The 12036-nt window shown below is 41.7% G+C and overlaps 2 protein-coding genes across 5 annotated transcripts; one reads left to right on the top strand and one right to left on the bottom strand.

Annotated features, from left to right (window-relative positions):
* Window positions 1-348: 348 nt before the first annotated feature.
* On the bottom strand, window positions 349-3554 carry trim13 (tripartite motif containing 13). 4 transcript variants are annotated; one of them, XM_053626657.1, is made up of 2 exons: window positions 3418-3554; window positions 349-2399 (listed from the first exon to the last, which is right to left on the bottom strand). In XM_053626657.1, the coding sequence occupies exon 2, from the start codon at window positions 2391-2393 to the stop codon at window positions 1179-1181; it is 1215 nt and encodes a 404-aa protein (XP_053482632.1). In that variant the 5' UTR covers window positions 2394-2399; window positions 3418-3554; the 3' UTR covers window positions 349-1178. The 4 variants fall into 4 exon arrangements, with proteins under 4 accessions (XP_053482632.1, XP_053482631.1, XP_053482630.1 ...); XM_053626656.1 differs by lacking the exon at window positions 3418-3554 and adding an exon at window positions 2667-2856; XM_053626655.1 differs by lacking the exon at window positions 3418-3554 and adding an exon at window positions 2522-2856.
* A 332-nt stretch (window positions 3555-3886) lies between these two features.
* On the top strand, window positions 3887-10048 carry spryd7b (SPRY domain containing 7b). The gene is made up of 5 exons (XM_053626661.1): window positions 3887-4094; window positions 4525-4641; window positions 8024-8190; window positions 9085-9187; window positions 9627-10048. The coding sequence occupies exons 1-5, from the start codon at window positions 3986-3988 to the stop codon at window positions 9722-9724; spliced, it is 594 nt and encodes a 197-aa protein (XP_053482636.1). The 5' UTR covers window positions 3887-3985; the 3' UTR covers window positions 9725-10048.
* Window positions 10049-12036: the final 1988 nt, after the last annotated feature.

Genomic DNA, 12036 nt, shown 5'->3' on the forward strand with positions numbered 1-12036 from the left:
TATTGAGGTGGGGGCACAACTAATGTCACTTTTCATGCAGAAATTGCCTAGCAACAGTCGGCTAAATTTATACTTCGTGTGCATGACATGATCGGTGAACTGATGGGAGTGGTGACGTCACGGCGCTTATTTACTGGAGGATTTGACTTCGGATTTCAGTTTTGAAGAAACAAAAAAATTAGGATTCTCCCACAGCACCCTATTTTGTTGTAGGCATATACACAACCGTTTATTTAAAGTGCCAACGGATGTATGGGGTCAACCCCAAATATATGCTTAATGGAGTAGTCAGACCACAAAGCCATACCTCAAAGTAAACAAGCAAACAAACAAACAAACAAAAAAAACTACAACAACGACAAAAAACATTTTAATTCTTACGATTACATGCATCAACGTGGTCGTTTTGTCAACGTGTGTGTTATAATCGGCAGCCAAACCTACAGGAAATTGAGCAATTGGTTTTCACACAAGTGATAATCCCCATAAAGTATACCAAACTCGGCTTTAATGTTTTTCTCGACTCACCACAGCAGTACATCCTATTTAGGCAGGTTTTTTTTTTTTTTAATCGAAAAATAGATTGTGTCCTTCATCTGTCTATGGCTACAATGCACTTTGAGTTTCCTTCTTTTATTTTACATGTATATAAAATACAACACTAATAAATAAATAAAATAAAATAAAAATAATATGGGCTAATGCTGCTGGAGCGGTGTGTGGTGGGGAGGAGGCTGTGGGGGATCCCCGTGTTACAACCCAGTGACTTTCATTGAGAGAAACGTCTGGTTTTAATTCTTTGAAACAGGTTTGGAAACACATTGCGCTACTTAATTCTAACCAAGCAAGTCATTTGTTAACCAGTATCTTAGTTTGAGCCTTAACCGAATCTAAAACTACCATCCATAATCATGTCTCAGTTAACTGAAATAGCTAGTATTTCTTTCCAAACGGTCCACTTTAATTAGAACACAAGCTGACTGTGCATATGGCGGTTTAAAACAAACAAACAAACAAACAAACAACAACAACAAAAAAACCACCGCAATTACAAATTCAGTAATGCACACAAAAACGCAGCTGAAATACTTAGGCTTGTATTTAAATTACATTCTGTGGTAATAAGCGTAAAGATGTGCGCCTCAGACGACAAATGAGAAAAGTCCACCGGGTGAAAATCAGCTGATAAACTCTGACGTGGTGTCGATGAGCTCAGTAATGCAGTTCCTGCAGAAGTCGGTGAGGAGCGCGCACACTCCCGCCACCTCCTGCCAGCAAAGTGCGAGCCACCGCAGCATTTCTGCAGGAGCGGGCACGGAGACGCCAGCAAGCGCGGACACCGCTTTAGCGGTGAGACTCGCGGCAAAACAGTCTGAGGGGAGAAAGTTCGGTACGCACAGGCACGCGCATACCAGCAAGGCGAAACTCCACAGGCTCCGGGAAAGACGCGAGAGGCCAATTCGAGCCGCCGGCGACCGGAGTGCGCTGCCCTCGTGCGGAGCGCGCAGCGCGTCCACGTCTCCCAGACGCACACGGTCCCACTCGTGCACGTCGAAGCTTGGCACTAGCGCGCCAACGTCCACGTCCGTGCGCGTGGGAAGCGGCGTCTCGCGAATGGCGCGCACTTTCTCGCGGAAGTCCTGCATGCACTGCAAGAAGGTGAGCGGGTCGGAGAGCGAGCGAACCGACTCGGCGAGGCGCAGTGCGCGCTGTTGTTCCTCGAGCGCCGAGCGGAGCTGGTTGATCTCCGGGTCGAAGGTTTGCATGACCGCGAGCTTTAGGGTTTCAAAGTCCGAGAGGATCTCGCTGCGCTTGTGCTCGAGCGCGCGGAGCAGCTTGTCGAAATACTCAGAGACCCGATCCAAGTCTCGCGAGGCCATCTGCAGCGCTTTTTTCTTCGCCCCCTCGAGCGCTTCCAGGCAGGAGAGCACCTCTGCGCCTTTCCAGCTCTCCACGGCACGAAACAGCTCCTCGAAGGCGAGCTTCTCGCGCTCGTACGCCTCCTCTAACGCGCAGAACTTGTGTCCTTTGTGTTCTCCTGTAGTGGCGCAAAAGCCGCAAATGAGCTTCAGGTCTGTGGCACAGAAGATGTTCAGCGGTTGCCCGTTGTGAGCGCGACACTGAGACATTCTTGGGCTCGCACGGATCTTGTTGTACTTCTCCACGATGCTGCGCAAGGAATAGTTAACTTGCAGGCTTGAAATGCCGTTGTGCACGGTCTCCTTTCGGCACGTCGGACATTTGAACGGAGGTCTCCACACTGGGCTTCGGTTATCCTCCAGGATGCCTTCCAGGCACTTCCTGCAGAAACTGTGTGAACACGGCAGCACACGTGGGTCCTCGAAGAGACAGCAGCATATCGGGCATGTCAGGTCCTCCTCCAGCAGATCCATCGCGGACTGCAATGAAAGATTAAACCAACATGAAAACGGGTCAGCGAGTGTAAAACGGATCAAATCGATGTCACTCATTAGTGACTAATATGCATCGTACTCAGATAGCTGATTCAGAGTTGACCTACGGCATATCACATATGCTTTGAATTCCAGCTAATAAAAACAAACAAACATATGCCACAAATGATTTGCTTGTGTCTCTAAAGTTGCTTCTCCATGCAGAATGTCTGGCTTGGAGAAAGAAAGAAAAAAAAGACTGAGGAACTTAACTATGTAACAGCTGAGTAAGGTTCACGTCGAGTGCATGGTTTATCAATTATTCCTTCCTGAACTACATCTACTAATCATCGTCAGTGACGGGACTACGTGCACAGCGCGTAATGACTACAGGAACGCTGTTCTCTCCGGTCACAAGTCCACTGCGCCCTGACACTTCGCTTTGGAATATCCAAGAACCCGCTCATCCTGTAAATTGTCTCCCCAGGATTTTGTTTCAGGACTCTCAGACAGACAGAGAGAGAGAGAGAGAGGGCGAGATGTCGATAAGGTAGCAACTGATGACTGTTATGGAGGAAAACGTCAGCAACTGAACCAAAACAGAGAAGCGCGCGCGCGGGTACACTGAGCTGTGTTGCTTTTACTGCAGTATGCGACGTAATCGTGGCGCTTGTTGCTGTGCAGACTTTGCTCTTTCCAACTGAGGAAACTTTAACCGTTTCAGTTCTAGACACAATAATCCGAAGTGTTTAAACCTGCATTCACTGCATGAAGAAATGTATAACACCAGTATAGATATAGAGGTTTTATTTCGATGCTCGAGATAGTTATAGTAATAGCTAGATTATGTTATAATAATATAACATTCCCCCCAACATTAAACATTAAACTCCGAGGATTCCTTCTTTTCTGGTTCCCGGGGGGGCGGGGGGGGGGGGGGGGGCGGGGGGGGGGGGGGGGGGGGGGGGGGCTGTGCTGTTGCTATGCAAAAGCATCACAAAGTGAGAAATAATCCTCCACTCACCCCCGGGCTCCCTCATCAGCATTTCTACACGTGCGGTGCTATACGCAGTGTTAAATTTTAATCCGCCTAAATGCACATAAATCATCTGGTGCGCGTTCATAATCCTGCGGAGTAATCATCTCGGTTATTTATTTCTACAAATGCTGCATCATGGTAACTACATAGCCATCCTGTTCTACAAACAGCTGAGCGCGAGCGCGCGTCACTCTCCATCGCGCCATGTGACAGGAGCCCGCGCGGCGTCGATATCTGTCCAATAGTTGGAGTGTCACGTGTGAAAATATTTTGACCTCGTTATTTTTCTTCCCCCTGTTTCCATGCCGCCAGTGAGAGCTCGCGCGTTCTCGGAGCGGAAGGGTGGTGGGGGGATGGCTACTCTGATTGGCCGAACCGCAGGGGAACTGTGACGGTCGATACCGCGGAGCGCCGCTAGAGGGCAGTGCGGCGCTGCGGCCACAAGCGGCTCCATACACACATTCTCCAATTTTTTTTCATTCCTGAAGGCTTCCGTGACGCACCTAATAACACTTCCGGGTTTAGTTTGTTCTCCAGTAACGCTAAAGGTGATATGGCCGCAATGTTTACATGCTGTCTGGGCTACTGTTGTGGTGATGGAGGATCCGATCATAAACCTCTTAAAGAAATGCCCACCGTTCAGCTCGACACGCACCACATGGGTACGAACAATTAACCGGTTACCGGCTATAATAACGAATAAAAATAAATAATAAACGATTTAGCTTCAATACTGTGATCATTAGACAGCGTGATCTTCTGGTAGACAGGGCTCCTGTAGCCATCTTGCGCTTTAAGTGTTTGGGTGATAACGGAGTAGGAAAGTGACTATTGCTTTAACTCCTCTATTAAAATGTCTTTTCTACCTGCTTTAACTAGTAGTCATAGCTTGCTAACAACTGTCTGCTACTCTGTTTGGACATAGCCTTATAAACCGTGTTTCTTAAACAACCCTTCTGTAAATCTAAGCCAATACACACAAAACGGTGCATCCAGCTCCCTGTGTGGTGGTTGTTATGAAATACATACCGAGAGAGAGAGGGGGAGCAGAGTGGTGGTGATGTGTGAGCGCGGTGTGTGTTGCTCCTGCAGGCGCGGATGTGGTGGTGGTGAAGAGAGGGAGGCGGATCTGTGGGAGCGGAGCATGCCTCGCCAACGCCCCTCTCCACCAGAACAAGAGCTACTTCGAGTTCAAGGTCCAATCCACGGGTGAGTAAACAGGGACATTAGGACCAACAGCCGTGACTGGGATGAAACCGTTTCACAAGATGGCGTTAGTGATAAGAATAGAGGTGTAACTATACACTCCGGTCAGGATTCAGTTCAATTAGATTCTCGGAATATTTCAAACAAAATGTTAAGGAGTCTTTTCAGTCATCATTTTTTTTTCATTATTTTATTTCTGAACCATAGACAATGCAAAACAATGTGCATTTTTTTATCTGTATAAAACGAAATAATAAAAAAAATGCTATGAACAGAGGTGTAATGTTGTAAACAAAATGTACGTAAATACATTTATAAATTCTCCCAAAAATGTCATTGAATAAACAAAGTCTCTGACTTGGGAAAAATGATCGATTGAAACATAATGAGCTCCGTAGCAGCACCTGAGGTGTCATTTTAATGAGAAATAGAGCTCCAAACTTGTCTAAACTGCCCGTCACGTTAGACCTAGATGTTTGTACTGCACTGCCACTTTAATTCCACTCAAGTCTGCTGCTTATATCTACAATGTTTACACCCGACTTCACTACATCACACTGTTAGACTGTATTCTTTTAAAATATATTTATTAATATTTTATTTCATTTATAATATTAATTTACTTTTAATATACTTTCTCTCTTTCCATAACTGTCTGTGCTGCTTGCTGAAACGAATGCAAAATCAAGGAAATTCTGCAATATTCTGAGGAATTTACTTAAAAATTACTGCAGATTTCCTGCAGATTTGGGCCAAGATACATCATGTGACATCATCGTGACGCACATTCAGCCCTCTTCGATTGACATGCATCGAACATGATTACAGCTAAAACGTCTCATTTACCACCAAACATTACTGTAAAAGACTGAGCAATTACAGTTTCCCAATTCAATTAGTTTTCCTTAAAAAAAAAGTTGAAATATTGAAATAACCCGCAGTAAAATCAAGCATTTTTTGGCCGCAACAATCCGTGAAATCCTGTATGGACTTGTATGTGAATTTCACTCTAGGATGAATAAAGTGATCGATCAATTGATCGATCTATATAATAAAACAAAGGCAACCTGAGTAAACACAAAATACATTTTTAAATGATAGTTACATATTGAAGCAAACAAGTTATCCAATACCAACTGGACCTGTGTGAAAATGTGTTTGCCCCCATAGTTACTAATTCCTCAAATTTATGAAACTGCATTCATAATGGGGTTCAGCTTGACTAGATGCAAGCAACCAGGCCTGATTACTACAAACCCTGTTCAATCAAATCAACACTTAAGTAGAACTTTTTCAACAGCATGAAGTTGGTTAAAATGTCTTATCCATTAACACACTATGCTAAAATTGAAAGAAATTCCAGAAATGATGAGGAAGAAGGTGATTGAAATACATCAGTCTATTTCAAAGGCTCTGGGACTCCAAAGGACCACAGTGAGAGCCATTATCTCCAAATGGAAAAACTCGGCACAGTAGTGAACTTTCCCAGAAGTGTCCAACCTTCCAAAATTCCTCCAAGATCACAGCAACGACTCATCCAGGAAGTCACAAAAGAGCCAAGGACAACATCAAAGGACCTACAGGCCTCTCTTGCATCAGTAAAGGTCACTGTTCGTGACTCCACTTTTAGAAAGACAGTGGGCAAAAATGGCATCTATGGAAGAGTGGTGAGGTGAAAACCACTGCTAAGCCAGAAGAACGTTAAGGCTCATCTGAATTTTGTGAAAACACCCTTTGATGATCCTCAAACCTTTTGAGATAATGTTCTGTGGATTGATGAGTCGAAAGTGGAACTGTTTTGAAGACGGGGTCCTGTTACATCTAGTGTAAACCAAACACAGAATTCCACAAAAAGAACATCACACCTATGGTCAAGCATGGTGGTGGAAGTATGATGGTGTGGGGATGCTTTCCTGCTTCAGGGCCTCTGCAACTTGCAATAATTATGGGAAAAATTAATTCTGCTCTCTACTAGAAAATCTGAAAGGAGAATGTCCACTCTTCAGTCCATAAGTTGAAATTTAAGCGCAACTGTATTATGCAGCAAGACAACGATCCAAAGCCTAGGAGTAAGTCCTAGTCCTAGAAGTAAGTGAAAGACTGATCTCCAGTTATCAGAAGCATTTGGGTGCAGTTATTGTTGCTAAAGGTGGCCCAACCAGATTTTAAGTTTAAGGGGGCAATTCGTTTTTCACATTGGTGATAGGTGTTAGATAACTTTTTTTGCTTCAATAAATAAATAAATAAATAAATAAACTATTGCGTGGTTACTCAGGTTGCCTTTGTTTTAAGTTGTATTTCGTTTGAAGATCTAAAACTATTTACTATGAGACATACATAAAAATAGAAGAAATCAGGTACTCTATCTTTCTATCTATCTATCCATCTACAGTATCTGTCTATGAAAAAAAGAAATGGAAGAAAATTAGTGGGGAATTAGGAATCTTATCAAACTGTACTACCATTCCATACCATACCAGGACTTTGTAAAAGAAGTATTTTGTGCTATTCTGTGTACTTCATCACTGCGACCTTACAAGAAAATTCACAGGCACAGGTTTACCACAACTGGACTGTTGACGTTTTCTAATCAGAAACTGGAATTTTCTCTAAACGTCTTGCACTGTTAATCATTTAACTTTTCATGGGCTTTTAGAGTACTGACAAATGATGGAAATATTTCACGTGCTGTGGTCAGTATGTAAAGCTGTCAGTTTACCAGAAGTGTCTCTGCAATGAGTGATTGTTGGTTTTGGCTGTCAATCAATGTATTATCCACTCCACTTATGAACGTGGAGGAAACTTGTAAGACTGTCAGAACAGACCTGCTTAAAGAATAATTGGAGGTTTATCTTTAAATGCTATATTTAGCCTCTACTTTCACTCCTGTTGGGTTGAGTGGAGTTAAAAGTGCACCGTAATCAGTCACTGGGGGGCTTCAGAAACATTTTACCTTCACTTTTCAATCTCTGATATGCTGCCCACCATCTATACAAACTATAGTTACAACAGTACACGCTAATTATAAAGAACATCAGGAGGATGTACACAGCAAAATAGTCTGAAAATTGAGCAAGATGATTGTGTGAATTACAAGCAACATGGGCAAAGGTAGCAGTAATAAAATAGGTCAAGACCAAGCTAGGTCACGATTGAGTGCAGTACAGCAATAGTTTTATGATGCTGTTATTGTTATGTTCAATTGTTGCCCATCAGTGTGTGTTTGCTTGATTGTGCCCAGCAATGGTCAGTTAAAAGCAGTCTGGAAAATTACACCGTAAAATTTTTTATCGGATACTTGTATGCATGTATAACATTTGCCATGTAAAATTTACAAAAGTGTGCAAATTAGGACTGAAAGTGCTGTTTGATGCTGCTTGTGTAGGTGTGTGGGGAGTCGGGGTGGCCACACAGAAGGTGAATCTAAACCAGATACCTTTGGGTCAAGACAGTCACAGTTTGGTGCTCAGGCACGATGGATCTGTATATCACAACAATGAAGAGAAGAACTGCCTGCCAGCTAACAGTGTGCCTCAGGAGGGAGACATTGTGGTAAGAATATGGCAATTTTACAACAGCATAATTTGTCTGTTTAGTGGGGGGAATGTGCACTGTACATATTTGAAGTATCATTCCAAAACACAGTATATCCATTTTTGGCAATCTTTGATGACAAAGTTTATTTAATTATTTTTTTTTTTAAATCAGACCTGCTGAGCAATTATTCAGTATTTGTTTAAATGTATTTCAATATATCAAATAATCAATATTTTGTTTTCATGTATTTAAGCACAGGCTTCCATGATTAAGGATACCTACAGATTTCACATATAATTCTCAATTTTCAATATAAACAGTTTTTGTATATAAACAATTTTTGTTTAACAAAATTCAACGTATCTATCACACACACACATTTATTTATATATATATATATATATATATATATATATATATATATATATATATATATATATATATATATATATAAGATGAGAGGCAAAAATAAATTATAGTAATATTTTTAAAAAAAATCAATACAGATATCAGAGTTGCTCTCTAAATACAGTAAATGAAAAATATTTGAATTTGGTAACAATAGGTTTATGGTTAAAGTGTTTGCACTTGCACCCCACCTCTCCTGAGCTACAAGTTGCTTTCACATTTTCTCTCGCACAACCATCTTTTCTTTGATGCTTACTTTCAGGGATGCTCTGAAATAAATTTTACAGTCGTGATCTCCATCCCTGTCATGCTTGGAAACGATATATCTGTAAATAGACCCTTATGAAGAAGTCATTAAATTAGCAATGTAGTGTTTATTGCTTGTCACTGGCTGTTTAATGTTGTGTTAAAGCTGATGGTAGAAAACACCACAGCTTAAGTTTCCCCAAGGATTCTATAAACTAATTCTGATGTTATGGTACGTGTTTGCATGTTTTTCAGGGATTAACATATGACCATGTGGAACTGAACCTGTATCTGAATGGGAAAAACATGCAGTGCCCAGCCTCAGGCATTCGAGGGACTGTGTTCCCTGTAGTTTATGGTCAGTTATATATATATTTTCCTTTTTTTCTTTATTTAACTAGTCTAACATATTGACAAAACCCCATTCCTATATCTAGTTGTAGTGTGGCAGAAGATGTACAGAGAGGACAGAATGCTAATGTAGAGTAGCAGGTAAAATAGTGACATAAAAGTTTCAGGGATCAAATTCATTGAAAGCATGCATAGAAGTTGATGTGCTAAATCAGAGTGTATTTTGGAGATACCAGACAGGGAATAATGATCAGAAGAATGTTCAATTGAAATGTACTTTTAGTTATTCATAAACACTTTTATCCAAAGTGATGTCCTTTTAAGATACAGTGCAAACACATGTTAAAGCTGTTTTACCCAAGGGCACATCAATGGCTCTCTGACGGTACTGAGCCTCCCACTGCCCAGGTTATAACTGAAGTTGTATTTGATTCTCTGTGTTGCAGTGGATGACAGTGCTATCTTAGACTGCCAGTTCAGCGACTTCTACCACACTCCTCCTCAAGGCTTTGAGAAGATCCTGTTTGAACAGCAGATCTTTTGAGCCTTCTACTTCACATGCACTTGCAGAGAAGCCGTCCTCAGGGCTAAAGTGCTGATGTTGGAAAGAGTGTTGCATTTCTCTGTTGTATTGTTTAAGCCTTCTCTGCTACTGCTGCCATAGTCCATACGAGACAAGCCAGGTGTTTATATGTATGTGAAAAGAAATCTTTAACCATATCAAAAAGTGCACACACAGTCAGCCATAAACTTGAATGTCAAATTAGGTTGTGTGTGTGTTTGTTTTTTTATGTAGCCTGCATTATAATTTGACACTCATTATTTAGTATGTGGCTGCTGTAGTATTAGTGTGTCACAGCACCAGGCTCTGCGGTTCGAACCTGAGCTCCGGTTATTGTCTATTTGGAGTTTTGCATGTTCTCCCTGAGGTTCTCTGGACTCTCTGGTTTCTCTAAAGGTGTTCCATCCAAGGTATATTGATTAGCTGCTCTTCCCCAGATAGGCTCCAGGTCCACTGCAACCCTGACCAGGATTAAGCAGTAACTGAAGACGAATGAATGACAGAATTAAATATTTCCTAAGTTTTTGTGCAATTTGATATACCTAGGACAGGAACTTTTATTTATTTTTTATATATTTTTGCAAAATGGTACATTAACACTATAGTAAGTGAAGAGAAATATACATGTCCTCTGGCGTAAAAAAAAAAAAAAAAAAAAAAAAGACTAATGTCTTATTGGTTTGCACTATTTAAAGTAAACAACCAAATTATGTATTGTCACAATTCCAAATAAAAATTAACTCTGTGTATGGAAACTTGTATGAAGTTTTGTGTATGTATTGATTCAATCAAACTTCTGTAAATGTTAGTAGTTGAAGAAAAACAATATAATGATATAACTTAACTATCATATAAGTTAATGATTATTGTCTTTACATTTCTTACATAACACAAGCGATAAAGAGTCAAATAGTTTAGTAGGCTATTATAGGCCTATACTCTTCCAGTTGTGATGGCTGAGAATCTGAAGCAATTAAAGTCTGAAGTAAAAATGACCAACAGACAAGTGTGATTATCAGTACACTGGTTCATGCTTTTTCTATGCAATGCTTTTGTTTCTTATTCCTTTGCAGGGTTAAATAAATGCTGCAATTTCTCCCCTGAGGAACTACTCCAATCAGCCATAAAATTAAAACCTGAACTTATTACTTACCTCTGGTGCACTTATTGCAGGTGATGTAAGAACATTTATCTTTTTACAATGGCAACTCTCAAGGGTTGGGATATATTAGGCAGCAAGTGAACAGTCAGTTCCCAAAGTTGACTTGTTGGAAGCAGGAAAAGGATCTGTGCAACTTTGACAAGGGCCAAATTGTGATAGCTAGACGACTTGGTCAGAGCATCTCCAAAACGTTCTGTGGGGTGTTCCCGGTATGCAGTGATTAGTACCTACAAAAAGTGGTACAAGGAAGGACAACCGGTGACCTGGTCATGGGCGCCCAAGTCTTACTGATGACGTGGAGAGTGAAGGCTAGACCATCTGGTCTGATCCCACAGAAGAGCTACTGTAGCACAAATTGCTTAAAAAGTAGCTGACTAAGATAGAAAGGTGTCACAACACACAGTGCATTGCAGCTTGCTGTGTATGTGGGTGCATAGATGCAGACCAGTCAGAGTGCCCATGCTGACTCCTGTCCACCACCGAAATTCCCTACAGTGGGCATATGAGCATCAGAACTGGACCATGGAGCAACGGATGAAGATGACCTGTCTGATGAATCACGTTTCCTTTTACATCATGTGGATGGCTGGGTGCATGTGCATTACTTACCTCTGGTGCACTAAGACAAGCCAGCGGAGGCAGTGTGATACTCTGGGTAATGTTCTGCTGGGAAACCTTGGGTCCTGGCATTCATGTATATGTTACTTTTACATGTACCACCTACATAAACATTGTTGCAGACCAAGTGCACCCCTTCATGTCAACCGTATTCTCTAATGGCAGTGGCCTCTTTCAGCAGGATAATGTGCCCTGCCACACTGCAAAATTTGATCAGGAATGGTTTGAGGAACATGACAAAGAGTTCAAGGTGTTGACTTGGCCTCCAAATTCCCCAGATCTCAAACTGATCAAGCATCTCTGGGATGTGCTGGACAGACAAGTCTGATCCATGGAGGCCCCACCTCACAACTTACAGGACTTAAAAGATCTGCTGCTAATGTCTTGGTGTCAGATACCACAACACACCTTCAGAGGTCTTGTGGAGTCCATGCCTTCATGGGTCAGAGCTGTTTTGGGGGCACAAGGAGGACCTACACAATATTAAGCAGGTGGTTTCAGTGTTATGGCGGCT

The sequence above is a fragment of the Ictalurus furcatus genome, chromosome 6 (genome assembly GCF_023375685.1).
Source record: "Ictalurus furcatus strain D&B chromosome 6, Billie_1.0, whole genome shotgun sequence".
Lineage (NCBI taxonomy): Eukaryota > Metazoa > Chordata > Actinopteri > Siluriformes > Ictaluridae > Ictalurus > Ictalurus furcatus.

Bases quoted from the DNA above. Each gene is read 5' to 3' on its own strand.
- trim13 (XM_053626657.1), bottom strand. From the start codon at position 2,393: ATGGATCTGCTGGAGGAGGACCTGACATGCCCGATATGCTGCTGTCTC.
- spryd7b (XM_053626661.1), top strand. From the start codon at position 3,986: ATGGCCGCAATGTTTACATGCTGTCTGGGCTACTGTTGTGGTGATGGA. The intron at 4,642-8,023 runs GTGAGTAAACAG...CTGCTTGTGTAG, and splicing joins GTTCAAGGTCCAATCCACGG to GTGTGTGGGGAGTCGGGGTG. The intron at 9,188-9,626 runs GTCAGTTATATA...TCTGTGTTGCAG, and splicing joins TGTGTTCCCTGTAGTTTATG to TGGATGACAGTGCTATCTTA.